Raw genomic sequence first — 18,701 nt, 5'->3', positions numbered from 1 at the left:
ACAGATAAAACACAACACACTTGAAGGCTGCTGGCACAGGTTCACTCTTGATTTGGTCAGACATAAAAGACACTAAAAAAGGGTTAAATAATCTTATTTTATTCTAGTTTGGTTCTCTCAGAAGAGGTCGCTGATGGTGAGAGCACAAACTCCTACAGCATTACCTAATCACGCTTCTCACAGGGGCTGGTAAGAAACAGGGGCAACTATCCCTATGTCTTGATGGGATCAGTTGAGACAGGCACAACTTGTGCTTCCCCTAAATCCCTAAGCCTCAATGGCGGCTAGTTGAGGCAAACACAGATTCCCCCCAAGCCTTGATGGAGGCTGATCAAGGCACGCACAGCATTCCAGCTTACGCATTCAACCCTAAGGTTGCTCCCAAGCCTCAATGGGGCCAGTTGAGGTACACATAGCATTTGTGCATTGAGCCCTAAGGTTACCCCATTCTACACTATCTAGTGACCACCTGTTTTATAGAGCAACAAAGAAGGCATGTTGCCAGCAATAGCCTCACAAGTGTACATCACCTCATCCCTGTATCTCGCTGCACAGCTGCCGTGGATGTTTATATTATTTACCATTATATAACTATGTGCAAGCCTGGTGGAGATGTTTTGAACCATAACTGTGGGAACTCATATCTAGTACCTGGGAACCAAAGGTTGTTATGGCTATGGATCCTGGAAAACTCAACTCTTAGAAATAATAACAAAAATTCACTTTACACACACTAAAATTCACCTTACATATATCAATAAACAAGCAAAGTGAAATTTTAAACTGTACCTTTCAGTCATTTGTGTTGCAGTAAAAAGGTGGTCTACTATAAAATTTTGTTTGTGAAAGTCTGCTTTGTATTTCAAAGACTTAGTAGAGCAAGTAACGTGAATCAGTGCTTACTAATACCCTCCTGATCGCCTCTTTTAAGTTAATAGTGTCTTGATTTTTTTCTAATCTGATTCAGTATCTTTTCCTGTTTCAGATACTTTGAGAATCCTTTCATGCCCTTAAAATCATTTCACCTTCTGCCTAAAATTTATATTGTATATTTGGACTGATATAGTTGTCATTTCTGTCTTTTTCTTTGGTTCTATTTCCATTTCCTTATATCACATTAGACATTGATTTTTTGGGCCCAAATGGTGGCTATTCTATTATTGGAGGAGAAAATAATTGTTATTCAATTGCTAACATGTTTTACATTTTTTGTGGGTTGTTTTTTTTCCAGTTTTTGTCTTTCTGACTCTCCCCACCTTTTAACCCTCCAACTTCTTGCTTTTTATGATTTGATACTGTTAATAGTCTTAAAATCACTTTCCTCTGTAAGAGTCTAAAAATTCTAAACCATTGTTTTTCTTGGCCAGTACATATTTATTTCTACTTGGGAAGATCAGGTGTTTGAAGTGGTTTCTAGGCTCTTTGGGGCCTCCTCTTTGCGGTAATTGGGTTTCATTAGTTAAACTTTCACAGGTGGTGGTGAATCGTCTGTTGTCTTTCCCGGTTTTTCAGATTAGCAGTTTATTTAAATAGGTCAAGTTGGCACTGTTAATATATATCTTCCCATCTTTTTCTAAGAAAGCCATCATATCAGTATTGGGGATTATTTTTTCTCCACTTTAATAATCTTTATGCCTTTATTTTTACCCCCTTTCCTTATTATTATTGCTAGCATTTCCAGAATGATACTAATTATTAGTGGTGAGAGTTAGCATCCTTTATTACTGTATTTATTGGAAAAAATTCTAGTGTATCTCCATTACATATGATGCTTGATTTTAGTGTTAGATAGATACTTTTTATGATATTTTTAAAAATTCCCCTACAGCTACACTTCATAGAGTTTTTAGCATAAATGAATGTTGTACTTTGTTAGATGCTTTTCTGCATCTGTTGATAACCATGTGGTTTTGAATGTTAGATTTTAATATGATTAATTTATCCTGATTGTTTTCCTAAGATTGAACTCACTTCCCTGTACAAATTCAATTTAGTCATATTGAATTATTCCCTTGGATAAATGACTGTAGTCTCTTTGGCAGGATTTCATTTAAAATGTTTTAATCAGTATTCCTTAATGATATGTGTCTATAGTTCTCTTCTGTGTTTCATCCTTCCTGGCTTAAATATTAGGATTATACTTGTCTCATAAAGGAGTTGTGGTAGAGTTCCTCCTTTCTCCATCTTTGAGAATACTTTGTGTAGCATGGATACTACTTGTTCTTTACAATTTTAATAGAATTCTCCCCATACCTATATGGATCTGAGTTCACATCCAGCCTCAGACACACTTACTTAACCTTGTTTGTATTAGTTCCTTTCTCTAAAATGAGCTGAAAAAGGGAATGGCAAATCACTCTAGTATATTTTCCCCAAGAAAACCCCAAATACTGTCCCAGCGAGTAGGACACCACTGAAATGATTCAGCTTAATCTCTATTTGGTCTTTTATTAATTTGGGCATTTTATATTTTTGAAGATACTCCTTTATTTCTTTTGTGTTCTCAGTTTTTGCTAGCATATAATTATATCATAGATTTTGATGATTTTTGTTTCTTCTGCTTTTGTTGTGATTTCACCTTGCTTATTTGGTTTTTTTGTTCTCTTTTTTAAATTAGATTGACTAAAGGTTAATCAATTTCATTAGTCTCCACAGCATTCAATTTTGTTTATCATTTCTATTGTTATAGAAATTTTTGCAATAATTTTTAATATCTCCTTTTCTGTACTTATTTTAGGTTTATTTGTTGGCTTTCTAATTTTTTAAAATGCATAATCAGTTTCCTAATCTCCTCTTTTTATATCTTGTTAATGTATGTTTGTAGGGATGTGTTTCCCCCTCCCCCCGAACAACTGCTTTAGAGCCATCCCAGAAATTTTGGTATGTTGTTTCAGTATTATCATTTTGTTTTATATAATCATTATTATTTAGGATTTATTAAATCTCCATTTGGGTCTTTGTCTTTTTTTGTGCTTCCTGAATGGATGACTGTTTTTATTGCATTATGGTCTATAAAAGATATAGTAGGTGGCTCTTCCTTTTCATATTTCTTTGCTATATCTCTGCTCCGATACATGCAGTTTTTGTAAAAATTCCATTGGTTCTGAAAATATTTTAGTCCATTTAGCAGATACCATAAGTCTTTTAGCTCTAGTTTCTCCAGCAATTTTTCAGTTCTGTATTTTACTGTTTGTGTTACTGTATCTTCCTGTAGTTCAGTTAATGATCCCTTTGTGTGTTTAGATGCTAAAACATTTGAAGAATATTATTGATAATTGGTGTGTTATCTGTGTTTCCTTTCGGCATCATGTAGTTTTCTTGTTTATCCCTTTTCATGTTTTGAATGTTTGTTTTTGCTTTTCTGATAGCATGCCATTTTTGAATTCACTCGGTGCATACTAAATATTTTCCTAGTTCCACAGTTTTAAATTATGTTCTATGTGTCTTTGTATTTAAGATGTGTTTATTGTAAGCAACAGACTGGTGATTTCTTATTCATTCCACCCCTCTTTTCCATTTTATTGGGTTGTTTAATCGTATGAATTAGATTTATATCTTTTTCCATTTATCTCTCATTTGTTTTCTCTTCCTCAAATTAGGAGTCTCTCTCTCTACCACCTATAAAAATAATACTGTTTCTTTAGTTATTTTAGCTTTATTTTAAGGCAACTCTTTTCCTACAGTCTCTTTTCCTATCACCCTCAAGCATCCCCCACCCTTTTAGTTAGTTAACCCATAACGTAGTTTTGGAGTTCTATATATTAGTTGCTTTTTGTTTCTTGCTTTTATCTAGATATCTAATTCTTCCCCTCTTTTCCTCTTAGGTAAGTAGTCTAGTTGCATCTCTTCCTCTCCTCCCCTTTAACTTCCTTTTTGTTCATTAATTTCATTCTTTCTGTCTTTGTGTAAAAAAGGTTTTCTTTCATTCTTTTCATTATTTATCTGACCGTTTTATTCTATTTTGGACTTTTGTTCTTAATTCATAGCCTTCATGCTTATTTAGTACTTTATTCTCCACATTCCTAATGGAAGTAAAACTTTTGAGGTGTACCCTCTTCTAAGCGTTTCTAGTATTGCCTTGCAGATCTTATTTTTGCCCCCGCTACCCCCCCGCCTTTTTCTTGCTTCCCTATTAGAAATACTAATACTTGTAGGTAATAGAGAAGATACTGCTTATTGGTAGTTATCTACCTATGTACCTGATTGCATAGTTCATTATTGACTTTTTCACTCTCCTTAGCCATTCTTCTGCCCCCCCCTCCCCCCCCCTTGCCTTGAAATCTTTTCTCTGGATCTATTTACTCATTCTTTTTATGTCAGTTAACCCTAGGAACTCTGATTCCCTTTCTGAGGTCAGATGAGTAATCTCTAAGCCCTAAATCTCTGCAGATAATATCCATTGTAAATAAAGTTCCCATCTTTCTTTATAGAATATTTCTCTTCTCTCTGAGGAGTATTCATCAGGTTCATCCCTGAAACAAGGTTTCTCCCTCTTTGTCTCCCTTTTTAATCCCTCCCTTTGTTTCCTTGCCAATTTTCTTGTAGGTTTACTTTTTCCTGAGAATGACAGGAGTTATTTTCCCTTCATTGCTTGTCTTTGACTTGACTAGAGTACGTAACATGCCTTTTTTATCTGATCACCCATTCTGTAATCTTTATTCCTATTAAAAAAACACTGATTTACCTATAGGCAGTATGTTGTGTTTTAATTTGTGATGTTTCAGTCCTTTCTCTCCATTACTTCTATTTTACTTCTGCTTTCACACTTTGTTGCCTTGAGTACATTTAGGGGGAAAGAATCTTTTCTTGTGTCTTTGTTGTTACTTTGTTGTTGTTGTCCTTGGTTGATCTATTTTTTTTTTTTTTACCCCTCTTATATTTCTGTTGTCTGAGGTATTTGAGACAAATAATAATTTTTTCAGGTGTGATTTTTCTCTCCAAGAATATTTCAAATACCTCTTTTATTATTGCACATCTTTTTTTTTTTTTCCCTCAGCTCAGCTTTGCAGGGTAGGTTGCTTTAGGCTGCATCTTGAGAGTCTTTGTTCTTTGGAATACATTTCTCCATTTCCTTCTGTAGTTTCTCATGGGTGTAGGATAATCTTTTGTTATTTGAATTTCTAAACTCCTGGTAGCTTGTAGAATTTTTGGTTGCCAATGAAATTGTTAAATTTAACTTCTAAGCATCTTAGAGTTTGAAAGATTGTTTTTTGTTTTATTTTCCCTTGCAGATGATCCGTGGATTCTTTGGTACTTTGTTTTCTGTTCTTGTTTAAAAGTTCTGGGCAGTTTGCTTGTACTCTCTTATACATTATGATCTCCAGATTTTTTGACTTGTCTTGTTCTTCTGGGAGACTTATAATCCTTAGCTTGTATTTAAACATCCTATCTTTAATGTATGTTTTGTTTTTAATTGCGATCATACTTTCTTTTAATATAATTGTTTTTTGCTTCTCTTCTACTTATTCCCTCTCTTCTGTGTATTTACATTCCCAGTTATCTTCTCGTTTCTTTTATGAGACTTCTCATTATTGATTCATTTTTCATTTTTCTATTCTTCCCTTTTCTGCTATGCATGCTATAAATTCTTTCAAAATTTTATTTCCCTTTTAATCCATTCAGGAACATCCTTCTGTTGTTTCATGTTTTTTTGAAGATCTGCAGGGTCCTTTGCCCCATCAAATATTGATTTGAATAATTTTCTTTTGTCTTCAGATATTTTTTCATTAATTCCCAAAGTCTTTTACCTGATCGATAAGCTATATATTCTCTTCTATTATTAGTATCTCCCATTGTGGGCTATCTTCATATTCTCAAAGTTTTTAATTGAATTTTCTACCTTTCAAGATTTTTTGTAATTTCAGTCCTTTTTCTCATTTTCCTCTGTTGCTTGCATTCTGACTCTTTCCCTTTTGATGTCTGTTTTCTTTGTGGCGTTGGCTCTTAGTCTCAGTTTGTCCCAAAGCTGGGCAGTTCATAGTTTGCTATCCATGGGTTTTGCCCTAAGTGACTTTTAGGAGAACAACTGACTCTTGCTGGATGATGAATACCATATTTCACTACCACATTGCAACATACATATGTCCTGCCCTAGTTTCCTCTGATTCTTCATTGTCTGAATAAATTTTGTTAGAGCACAATGCTACTGCATTTGACTACTGTCATGTTCTTTATCGATGTTGGAACCTGAACAAACTCTCTACTGTTTGGATCTCAACCATTTTGTGATGAGGGGTCAGGTAATAGATTTAAATTCTGGTATAGGCAACTGGGTCAGCTTTGTGCAGTCCTGCCGCTGGGAGCATGGTGAATAATGAGGGAGGGGTTGTTTAGTAAGCATATTATTAACTTTCTCTGTTCTTAGTTCATCAAATTTTTACCTTTTTTGGGTTCTTAGTGCCTTTGACAGTGGAGAATTGCTTTATCTCTAATGCATAATACCTGTTTTGGAGTTGTTTGAGACCTCCTGAGTATGGGAGGAAATGTGTAATCTTCCATCGTATTGGTCCTGTGACAAGGACATGACCTTTAAAACTTTATCACATCCATTGATCCTGTAATTGTCGTTGTCAAGGGGCTTCATCTTTACAGCTTGAAGATTTCTAAAGTTCCCTTCTACTTCTGAATTCATCATCCTAGCTTCTGTGATTAAGCAATTTAACCTCTTAGTTTTTGAAGAAATGTTTGAAACTTATGCGTTGCATTGTGAATTACCAATTTACCTTGGTGTAAGGAGTTTCTGTGTTTAGAGTTCTATAACCTAATGAAATTACAGATCTAGACTTCCCCTCAAAAATAATGAAAAAGAGGAAAAGGACCTCTCTCTATAAAAACACTTATCTACTTAATTTGTAATAGAAAAATAACAAAATCAAAATAATCACTAACCTATGAGCCTAGTGTTTGGAGAATGTCTAAATAAATTGAGGTCTCTTAATGGATTATTATGGTTTTGTAAAAAACAGAACAATTATAATTAATTTAACAGCTATATAATGTTCTATATGAATGTGTGTATATTAAAATAATAGGAATTTTAAAAAGACTTGGTAAGAGATACAATAAGTATACCTTTTGTTTGGTATTGATTTGTTTGGTACTACTTTGTTGAAGTGAGTAATGGTTTGTATTAAGGGGTTTGTGTATGATTTTATTCCTCATTTTTCATGTTTGTTTTATTATTTGAGTTGATGATTATTTTAATTTTAAAACATCTCAAAATAAAATGGGTCTCTTTAAGAATATTCATAACATTGCAAAGAGCTTTGAGGCTCCATTTGGCACTCAGAATGGACCAGGATAGAAATAATTCCATTGATTTCTTTGCTTTTAGAAGAAAGTTTTCAAAATTTTGTGGGGAAATTTCTGTTACTTTCCATCGTAGACCCTGTTACTCCCTCGAATGACAGCAAAATCTCTTGGAAGGCTGGAGATTGCAGTTGTGAAATACCAAGGGATTTCTGCAGAGTGGTCAGAAATAGGTATCTGTAGAAAGGGGTAAGGATCTTTTGATCCTCCAAGGTCACTCTTCCAGTCTTTAGCATACTGCATTAGGTTATTCTATGAAGTTAATATTCCTGTTTCCATGTGAAATTATAATTGAATGTGATACTAAGTATCACTAATAACTTGAGGGAGGTTGACCTTTGTAAATGGGTTATTGATTTTTAATCCCATAATCATCTAGTTTTTTCTAGGCCATAAAAATGAAGTATCTTTTTAAATGTTCTTGATACAGAGATTGAGTTTTATGCTGATGTGAATGTTTTTGTTTTTCAGGAGATGATTTTTCACTGATTCAACAAGAAATATATATGGTTAAAGAATGTAAACACTGCAATATTGTTGCTTACTTTGGGAGCTATCTCAGGTAACAAAAGTCTGTTTTCTGTTTGCATTTAAACCTTTTGTTATCACTCTTTCATTTGAATTCCATGTTTTTTAAATATGTTTTCATACTGTTTCTCTGGAATTCTCAAATTTCTACAACTTTTGTAGGTTCCCTCTTTCCATATACTCCTATTTATTCAGTTACCATCCTATTTATTCAGAGATTACTTTATCTGGCAGCTATAAATACCCAGGACACAATTGAGAATCAGTTAATAAAGTAATGGTTTACTTTACCTTGGTCTTACCCACAGAGAACCCATAGAGTCCATTTATTCTTACTTTAAACACATTTATAACAAGCTTGTTGAATCAAAAAATCCTTTGAGTTGGGAAGGGATTTCAGAGTTCCTCCTACCACAGGAATATCTTCCACATCATCTATGACCTGATTACACATCAGATTAGAAGTACCAAATTAGAAATGAGGACTGCTATACAGGCAGGCAAAATGACAAGAAGTGCTACTTAACAGAGAGGGAAGAGACAAAAAACCTCAAAAGCAGAAGACATATGAACCCTGAGGATAGCTGTTAAAATCCAAGGCAGTAGAGGTGGTTCCCTGCTCAGGGCCACCCAGGGTGAAAACAAAAATATAGACATACCTAAAACCTAACAGGTAACCTCTGAAGCTTTATGGAGACATAGCTAGTGCTCCCCTTCCAGTAAGAGATTTGAGCCCAAATAATACTGACAGAAAGTATTTTAAGAATACTGCCAAAGGTTACACAGTCTTGGACAAGAAACTGAAGACCAGAGGGACGTAGGTTTTTTCCTTGTTGTTGCCCACTGATTTGGGAAATAAACAGTGCCTTAAAAAAGTCTGAAAATGGGATTTGGACTCCTGGACAGTGGCTATAAAATATTAGAGATGGCAGAAAGAAATACATTTTACAAAAATTGGTAGGAATGCATTTGTCAGGTATCTTGTCAATCAAATTTTTAAAAAGCTTACATTAAAAAGAATGGGGAGGAATATAACTGCTTATTTATATTGTCCATGCCAGATACTGTAGAGAGTAGCTTTAATGAAGGAAGAAGAAGACAAATTAAGATACCTAGAAGCTGATGTGAAACAAAATCTAAGAAAGCAACCTTTGCTTCAAATGCCCACAGTTTATGCAACAAGCAAAATGAACCAAAGGTCTAAATAAAAGGCAGATTTTACCTCATATATATTTAGATTTAGATGAAGCTTTAAATGGAATATGGCTTTTGGAGGGATTTTAACTTATTCAGAAGAAATAAGATAGGTAAAAGAAAGGAGTGGGGGAAACACTGTTTATTAAAAAAAGTATAGTTAAGGAGAAAACAGGAAGTGTTTGGGTGTAAGTCAGTGAAAGGACAGAGAGGCAGAGCCAAGATGGCAGAGAAAGGGTAGCTCACCTGAGCTCTCCACAAAGCCCTTCTATATACCTTTAAATAATGCCACAAAACAATTTCTGAAGCAGCAGGATACACAAAAGGATGAGGTGAAATAATTTTCAAGTCAGAGACAACTTAGAAGGTCAGCAGTCAAGGTCTGTCACAGTTGGGTGAGAGTGGAGCATAGTTGGGTGCAGGCTCTTCCAGTACAGACAGGGCCCCAGCAAAGCAGGAGCAGGTTTTAGGAGCCACACTACATTAGCAGTGGCTGCTTCTGGAGCTCTTAACCCATAAGCAGTAAGGGGATTTAACAGCTAATCAGAAGGAGATTACAGAGGTCTCTTTGCTGGCACCAGGGATAGGATTCTGTTGTTTTGCCCATACTCAAATATGGGTGGCAATCCCAGAGCAAGGAGAAGCGCTAGCATACCAGAGCTTGCAGCCACACTGGAGCAGGGACTCTTATTATAGTTCCAGGGCAGAAAAGAGTGCTTGTGGTCACTCACAGACCAGAACACAGGCCAGGAGAGTAGTAAACATACCTTCTGCTGTCTTGGAAGAACTGAAAACTTAAAGGTCCCTAGAAACATCTCTGAAAACAGTTGCACAAAATCCCTGAAGCTTGGTACAGTGTACTCTCTACCCTAGAAGGAGAGCCCTACTTTAACAAGGAGTTAAAAGTCAAAAAATAGACTAGAAAAATGAGCGAACAACAGAAAAAAATTCTGACTACAGAAAGTTACTGTGGTGACAAAGAAGAACAAAACATACACTCAGAAGAAGACAACAAAGTCAAACTCTAATATCCAAAGCCTCCGAGAAAAATATGAGTTGATCTCAGGCTGAGGAGGAGCTCAAAAAGGATTTTGAAAATCAGGAGAGGTAGAAGAATGGACAAACAGAACTGGTTTTGTCATTGGTCTACTTGTACAGACACAGGAAATAAATGAAGAATTAGGTAGCATCACCAGTCTGTCACATGAGCATAGTATAGTAGTGATGGGGGAATTTCAATTATCCAGATAGCTTTTGGAGCCCTTTCTCTCTCTGCCAAAAGCAGAAAAGCAAGTAGCTTTTTGATTTCCCTTAATAATACCATTCTTCAGAAACTGAAGAAAAGCAACAAAAGGGAATTCTGTTCTGCAACAGGAAGGGACTGTTTGCTGGAGTGGAAATGATGGAAACCCTTGGAGAAGAGACCATTTCCTAAAGTTTATGATAGAGAAGGAAAGAAAAACTAGGTATGATACATACACACACCTACATATACACATACACACATATACACATATACCTCCTATATGTATGTGTGTGTACATGCGTGTACATGTATACACACATACATTCACACATATACAGAGAGAGAGAGTATTATAATATGAATCCTAGATTCTGGAAAAGCCTATTTCATTGCTTTCAGAGGAAGCATGAGTAGTGTCCTATGGACTAAAATTCTGTCAATCCAGGAATGAAGGGGAGATCATTTTGTAATGAATGTAATTGTAATGAGATTCTTATGAGTCTAAAGGAAAAAATTCCAGTGAGAAGGAAAAATGAAAATTTTCTGAGGAGACCAATATGGATATATAAGAAGTTCACCAACCAGTTTAGACTTTAAAATTTGTAGAAGTAAGGGTAAGTTATAGAGGATGCTGAGGAGAGGGTTGTATGACTTGTTAAAGAGTGTCATGAGTGCAGCACCTCTTAATCAGAGGTTGATGAGATAATCCAAGGGTTACAAAAAAACGGATTCTAAGACCATAGATTTAGACACTAGGGGACTTCAGCAGCCATCAAGTGCCACCCCCTCATTTTATAGATGAAGAGACTTGGAAACAAAGAGGCTAAGTGCTTTGCCCACTTAGCAGTCAGTATCTGAGGTGGGATTTGAACCCAGCTCTTCCTGACCCTAGGCCCAACGTTCTGTTCACTATATTGCACTGCCTGATCAGGTTTGATTTTCTTTTTTGTTGTTCTTCTTCTTAGTTAAATTGGGTGAAAAAGAAGGATCAAAGGATGTATATAGCCTCTGTTTGGGATAGGTGTGTTAACAGTTGACAAGAGGGAAGGCAAAGCTGCTGAGTCTTAACTTTCTTTTTTCTGTGCTAAGGATAGTGACTTTTGTACTCAGAGTCACTGAATGAAAATGGCTAATGGAGATACCCAAGATAAATAAGGCTTATACTAAGAGAATACCTAGTTTTCATCCTTAGATACAGAAAGAACTGGCAAGTGGTATTACTGAGGCCCTGTCAGTGATATTTGAAAGATTATGGAAAACTGGAGAGCTACCATAAAGTTGGGGGACAAATATTCTAATTTTTTTGATTAGAAGGAAGACTTCGGGAACTAGAAATCATAGATCAGTGTACTTGACTTTGCTTCCTGGGAAAATTCTAAAGTAGATCTTTAAAGTCATGATTAGTCATTGTCTACGAGGGGAAAGGGTGATTAGAAAGTGCCGGCATAACTTCATCAAGAAAGGGTCGTGTTAGACATTTTTTTTTTTTAAAAAAGGAATATAAAACTGGTGACAAAAGAGGAATGCTGTAAATGTGTTCTAGCTCCATTTTAGCAGAACATTTGATAAGGTATTTCTTACTGTTCTGGGAAAAAAATAGAGAGGTGTGTTTTTTAAAGTAGTTAAATGTCCAGACTTAATGAATAAATGTCTTCCTCAGGAAGAAGATCTTCAGTGGAAGGTCCTAGGAAGTTATCATCGATCATGTGCTGTTTAATATGAGATATTTTTAACATATGCTACATTTTGTTTTTAGAACATTTTCATTTTCCAATAGGACCCTTCTTCTTCTTTCCCCAGACACATAGGTGTTCCTTGTAATAAAGAATAAAAAAGAAATTAAGCAGGTTAGCAAAATTAACCAATACATCAACTAAATTGGACATATTCAGTGTTCCATACCTGTAGTCTTTTCACTTGTGCAAACAAAGGAAGGAGATACATTCTCATATACTTAGGGCATATATAGGTCAATATAATTACACAGTATTTAGTTTCAGTTGTATGCATATATTGTTTTTCCTTCCATTTCCATTATCGTAGCCAGGATATACTGTTTCCTGGTTCTTCTTACTTTGCTTTGCATGAGTTCACATAAGTCTCCTGCTTTTTTTATATTCTTTACATTCATAATTTCTTACAGGGTAGTAATAGTCTGTTCCATTCCTGTACTGTGGTTGTTCAGCCGTTCCGCAAATGATTGGCATCTACTGTGTAGCAAAGAACTGGTAACAAAATAGAAGCCCATTGATTAGGGAATGACTGTTTAACATTTTTATCAGTGATTTAGATAAAGTTATTCTTAAGTTAACAAGCATTTATTCAGCACTTATTTGCCAGGCCCTGTGAGCAGCATGCATAAATGGCATGCTTATCAAAATAGCTCCCAGCTATCCTGTAAATGGAAGTTAGGAACCAAAAAAATTTTGTCTAGTGCAGGAGCGGGTAAGCTGTGGTCTTGAGGGCTAAATCTGGCAGATGCCTGTTTTTTATATGGCCAGTGAGCTAAGCATGGTTTGTGCATTTATTGTATACAGTAAAATTTTATTTAAAATGTTAAAGCCATTCTTAGCTTGGGTGCCAGCTGTAGTTTGCTGACTGCTATATAGCATTGAGTTGTGTCTAATAAGATGAAATTCAATAGGAATAAACATAAGGGTTCAAGAATATATATATATATATATATATATATATATATATATATATATATACACACACACACACACACACACACATAGGTTCAGGAAATAAATTTCACAAGATAAAAAATGGCAGAACCACTGTTAGTAGTTTGTCTGAAAAACATCTAAGAGTTTTGTTGGATTGCAAAGTCAGGATGCATAAACGCAGCAATGTGATGTAGCAGGCAACCCACCCTCCACCCCCACCCCACACCCAAATATGTGATCTTGTGCTGCATTAAGAAAGTCTTAAGATTCCCTACCTTTTAGTCAGACCACATGGAGTATTATGTTCAGTCCTGGGTACCATAGTTTAAGAAGGACATTGATGACTATAGACAACCAGGATGGTAATGGGCCTTGTGTTTATATGATATAAGGATAGTTTGAAGGATCTCAGGGTGTTTAGTCTGGAAAAGAAAAGACTTAGGTCAGATTATACCCTTCATATATTTAAAGAATGGTCACATAAAAGAAGGATTAATTAGATTTATTCTACTTGATCCCAGAGTGCAGAAGGAAGATCAGTGGGTGAAAGTTGCCAAGAAATTTGCAAAGAAATTTAGATTTTTGGACATGGGCATTCTGAGAATTTGTTTCGCTAGATTATGCATCTATGAAATGAGAGTTTTTATTTTTATTTTTTAAAAGTTTGCTCAGTTAAGGGCAGTTCAAGGGACAGATTTAAAAATTTTTTTGAAAAAGTATTTTGCAGCATGAACACTAATTGGCATATTGTTTTTGCTAACCTGTGTCACTCCTCTGGTGCAGAAATTTCAGTGGCTGTAGGATAAAATACAAATCCTTCTAGCACCTTAAGCCCTTTACAATCCGACTCTAATCTGTCTCTCCAAATTGATTTCACATTGCTACTCCTTACAGACTTTATGTTCCCAGCCAAACTAGTTACTTTATCTTTCTTTGGATGACATTGTTTTTGTCCCACCTTTGTTCTTTTGCACAAACTGTTCCAGTGCCTGAAATGGTCAATCTCCTTATTTTTGTTTCTTGATAGCCCATCTCTCTTCAAGGCTTAGCTCAAGTGCTACATCTAACGCTTGATTTTTGCTGGTTTCCCCTCTCCCTTAATGTTTTCTCTCCCCCCCAAAGCATGAACTCTGCCTAAGATATTGTTCTGGGTTCTCAAACCTAGTCAGTTACCCCCACTCTGGAACCTGGTATTCTAGGGATGGCTTTTGACCAGCAATAACTGCTCTACCCACCCTCCCTCCACCTTGTACTTTGGGCTCTGTGAGAGTAGGAGTCAGGCCTATTTTTCTAAGATACACTTTCCCTTGATGTTTCTTTAAAATTTAATTTAATTTTTAACTTATAGAATAAAACAAGCATTTCGTAACGCAGTATAATAAAAAAGATGATTGCACTTGAAATTGCAATTCTGTTACATCCAGCTTGCTATTCTTTTTAAATGTTCCCCTGATATTTTACAGTCCTTTATAAATAAGACCCTGTAGTTACAAGACCATATGGAAAAACTTTCTGTCCTCAAGGTGCTTACTTTGAAAGAGAAGGGAAGGCAGTGTGTACACAGATAAGTAAACATAAAATATATACAAAATAAACTCAGTAATATTATATACATTAGAAATTAGAATTTTTGGAATAAGCCAGTTAAATACCATTCCAGGCTGGGAGAAACTCAGCTACTAAGTTTATAACTTACCAACTTTTACTGAAGAAAGGATAGAATTCTATGGCCCTTCAATGCTAGAGTGATTATTGGGCTGCTTCCCTGGTGTGTACTTGCCTCTCTTAGCTGTAGGTGCATGAAGGAAGGTGAAAGGAAGCAATTTTAAAAACAAATTTTAGAAAAATTTTTGTTCATTTTGTTTTGGACTGATGATTTAATTGGCCTAGAGAACTCTAGGTGAGGAAACTTTATCTACCAATGCAAACCAGCTCTAGTGTTCTTTCTTTTGAATCTGGGAAATGTGCCCCAGGCCTTTGAGAGGTTAAGTGATTTGCCCAGGGTCATTCTGGCAGCATATGGCTGAGGCAGGATCTGAACTCAGGTCTTTCTGACTCCAGAATCTCCAAATACTATAATGCTCTTCAAGGATGTTTTAATTGTCAAGAATTATAATCTAACTTCTAATCTTCTTTTTCATAATAGTCGGGAAAAATTATGGATCTGTATGGAATATTGTGGTGGTGGATCACTTCAAGACATTTACCACGGTACTGTATACTTTTAATACTTTTAAACTTACACAAAAGAAAAAACTTATCCATTTGTTCTTAAGAGTAAGAGAATTGCTTTCTAATAAATCTGGTTATATGCAAAATAAAATTTAACAAGTTAAAATGAGAAACTTGTGAAATAAAATTAAATTTATTATTTGATATTGTCTGGGCTCTGAGCTACCATTTTGAACACTGTCAGTATATATTGTGAAAATCTTTAGAATGTGCCTGTACTTGGACAAGGAATAACTTTTTGATAATTACTACCAAAACAAAAATGAACTTTTTTATTCATTTTAACAGGAAAAAAAACTTTTACTATAGCAAAGCATCCCTTATCTAGTTGTCACCTGAGTGGTTTTTCTGATTAAGGGTTGGCTAACCCATTTATGAAGTTAGATTGTGATTGCTGTGTAGGAGAGGTACAAAGTACTACAAGAGCTCTAAAGAATTTTAATAAGCAGACTATCACTATTGTGCTAACATGCTTTGAGAGAGACTCAACTAAATAGAACCAGTTTAGAAAGAAAGCTTTCTAGTGCTTCACGTAAAAAGCAGAACACTTCAGAAGTCCATGATAAATGACAAGTATAAAATATAAACTTTTCTTAAATGTAAGAAGCTGGTTTATTTTTTGTTGATTGCCTAGATTTAAGAAGTGATAGAGAAAACAATAATATAGATTAAGCTAACAGGGTGTCGTGTATACATTTTTTTCAGTGGGATATTTGTTAAACATTTCCTAGCACACCACTGAGATGTTTATCCAGTGATTAAAGATCATGAAACCATGCTGATGGGATGAGATCTATTAAAAATTGACTATTGTTTAAAAAAAGAAAGAAATATAAGATGCTAGTGTTGGCTTTTTACTTAAAATATCATAAATTTTTTACCCCTTGTCCTTGGTGGCTGTTTTTAACACATTTAAAGTACTTCTTTCTTTACCCAAGGCAACTTTTAGGTACAGGACTCTGTGCCTTCTTATCATTTGCACCATTTATTCTATATCTCTTCTCACATTCTCCCCATATTCTTGAAGTCATCTGTTGTTTTTCAGGAGACACCTCATCCAGTACCTTCTCCAGTACTGGTTGTCGCTTCTCTTATGTCTCCCTGTCCACTGGTTCAGGAAAAGCATCACTCTTGCTTCTCACTGCCATTTCCAGACTCTGCCCTCTGCCATCATTATTCTGTTGCCTTCCATTTTTGAAGTTCATCCTATCTGGATCCTTGTTGCTACTATCTCTTAGCCATTCAGGTAGATTCTCTTCCTCCTTCATCAGGTACTTCAGTAACTGCCTCACAATCTTACTCCTTAACACTATGCTTTCATTCATTCTTGAGACTGAGGATCTCTTTATTGTCAAGGAGAAGTCCCACTTACTCATCAGAGACTGAAACAAAGGAGAAGAGAATAGGGCATGATGAATAGAGGTTTTGAGGTGTATAGTTCAGGAAAAAAGAGGTAGCTTGCTACAGAAGTCTGCTATTTTTTGGTAGGAGGTGAGATTTTCCTTCTCCTGAGGAGTCAGGAAGAGGTATTAGAGAGTTGAGGAGGAAGGAGAAAATTTAGCATAGCTATTGTAGAGTAGCATGATACTGAAGGAAGAAATAAAATCATGTAGCAGTGAGGGTCCAGTTGAGATTAGATAATATAAATTTGTAATAAACTCACTTGATGAGTATTTATGGCTTACTTTCTCCATGAGTGTTTAGCAACTTGTGAATAGGAATGGAGAAAGTGGACAGTGAGGGGTGAACCAAGTCTGGAGTTTGGCAGGCATGATGTGATAAAATAAGGGAACAAAGAATTTAAGGGTAACTGACAGCGTATGGTTAATCAGATAATTGTAGAGTTTACCAAGAGAAAGAAGGAACACCAAAACATAAGTGACAAACTAGGAGAACAAGAAGGGGAGCAAAGTTAGAGTGAAGACAAATTATAAACTTAGGACAGATTAAGCAGAATGAGAAATTGAAGGATATTGGGTTGTGATTGGAGAGAATAATTTCAGAGAGCTGGATCATATGATGGGTTTGGGTGATGATCACATCGAAGTTATGATTATGAGTATATTTAGCTCAGGCAGACTAAAGGTGGACTATTGTGAGTTTGGGAAGTTGATAAACTGAGAGACCAGGCTATGGTGTTCTAGGTATGAGGATAAGGTAAGGTTAGAAATAAATACTGAGCAAGATACTGAACTTTATGAGAAAGAAGACAGAATGACCTGAAAGTTAATAAATGTTACAACTAGGAGTTAAACTGGGGCATAAATATGAATGAGTAATCCTCAGAGGAAAAGGGGTTATTGAGTGATGGTAGAAAAGGGACAGTCCAGTCTGGAAGTATCAGTTTTATTATCTTAGTCATTCTTAATCCTCTCTCTGCACTCCTACAACACTTCCCCACCACCATCTTTAATGAAATAGTCAGCTCTGGAAAAATCTACTGGATATCCTTTTCTTTCTAGGAGTATAACCATTATTAGTCTAATCTAAGTTCTTATCACATTGTCTGGACCAATACGTTACATTCTTTTAAAATTTTTTGTTTCCTTTAATATTCTTTTTCTTTGTGAGCTTAAATCTCAACAAATACAAACAAATATACAAAAAAAAGGAATTATATGAAACTGAACTTATTGCAGTTTGGTTTTTCCCACTACATACAACATTTTTTGTAGTTAAATTTTTATGATAGTCCCAACACTGTCCTGCTTGTTCAGGACAAGTTTGCTTCTTGCTTCTTTTGAACTTCCTTTTGCTTTCTTATGTTTATTTTTTAAAGCTTAATCAACTAATTAATTTTTTTTTCCTTTTTCAGTATCACACCTTACTCCCTCAGCCAACTTTTCCCTCCCTATTTCCTGCAAATAAAAGCCCTCTCTTGACCCCCTCCACTGCAAAATATAAAATCACACAAAATAAATCTACATATTGCCTATATTTGAAAATATAAGTCTCATACTTCCCCTCTAGTCCATCACCTTTCTGCCAAGAGGCAGGAAATGAAGCACAATTCGTCATCTGTTGTCTATTTAGAGTTGTAATTGGCCTTTATATTGATCATGGTTCTAAAGTTTTGTATACGTTTTTCTTCTGGTTCTACTCAATATACTCTGCATCCTTATACTTAAGATTTGCCTGTTTCTCTGAATCTATCCTTTTTATCATCACTTAAGATGTGATAATATTCCATTACATTCACATAACATTTGTTCGAACATTTCCCCATTGATGGGCACCTGTTCTCTTTCCATTTCTTTCTTACAATAAAAAATGCTACTTTAGATATTTTTGTATGTATGACTCCTTTCGTTCTATCTCTGATCTTTTGGGGTTGGTTGGTGGTTGTCGTCCTTGGTTCTTGAAGAGGACCAAAATGATATCACGGTGCTAGAATCAAATTACAGTGTGTTTGACTGTAGTTGATCAGATAATATAAGCTCAGAATGTTTTCTCACAGGTCAGGCACAAATCCATGTGAACATTTATGGTAGATACTTTAAATTTGTGTATCCTACATGTCCTTT

General features: G+C 35.4%; 1 protein-coding gene across 3 annotated transcripts in view; it reads left to right on the top strand.

Moving 5' to 3' along the window:
• Positions 1-18,701, top strand: part of MAP4K5 (mitogen-activated protein kinase kinase kinase kinase 5) — a 164,968-nt gene that overhangs the window by 54,845 nt on the left and 91,422 nt on the right. For all 3 annotated transcript variants that reach the window (XM_072629792.1, XM_072629794.1, XM_072629793.1), the window contains 2 exons: positions 7,780-7,870; positions 15,092-15,156. In XM_072629792.1, coding sequence (XP_072485893.1) covers positions 7,780-7,870; positions 15,092-15,156 — 156 coding nt within the window. The remainder of the gene's footprint in view (positions 1-7,779; positions 7,871-15,091; positions 15,157-18,701) is intronic.

This window comes from Notamacropus eugenii, chromosome 1, assembly GCF_028372415.1.
Source record: "Notamacropus eugenii isolate mMacEug1 chromosome 1, mMacEug1.pri_v2, whole genome shotgun sequence".
NCBI classification, from domain to species: Eukaryota; Metazoa; Chordata; class Mammalia; order Diprotodontia; family Macropodidae; genus Notamacropus; species Notamacropus eugenii.
The sequence above is the reverse complement of the archived record's forward strand: the minus strand, read 5'-3'. Positions and strand labels throughout refer to the sequence as shown.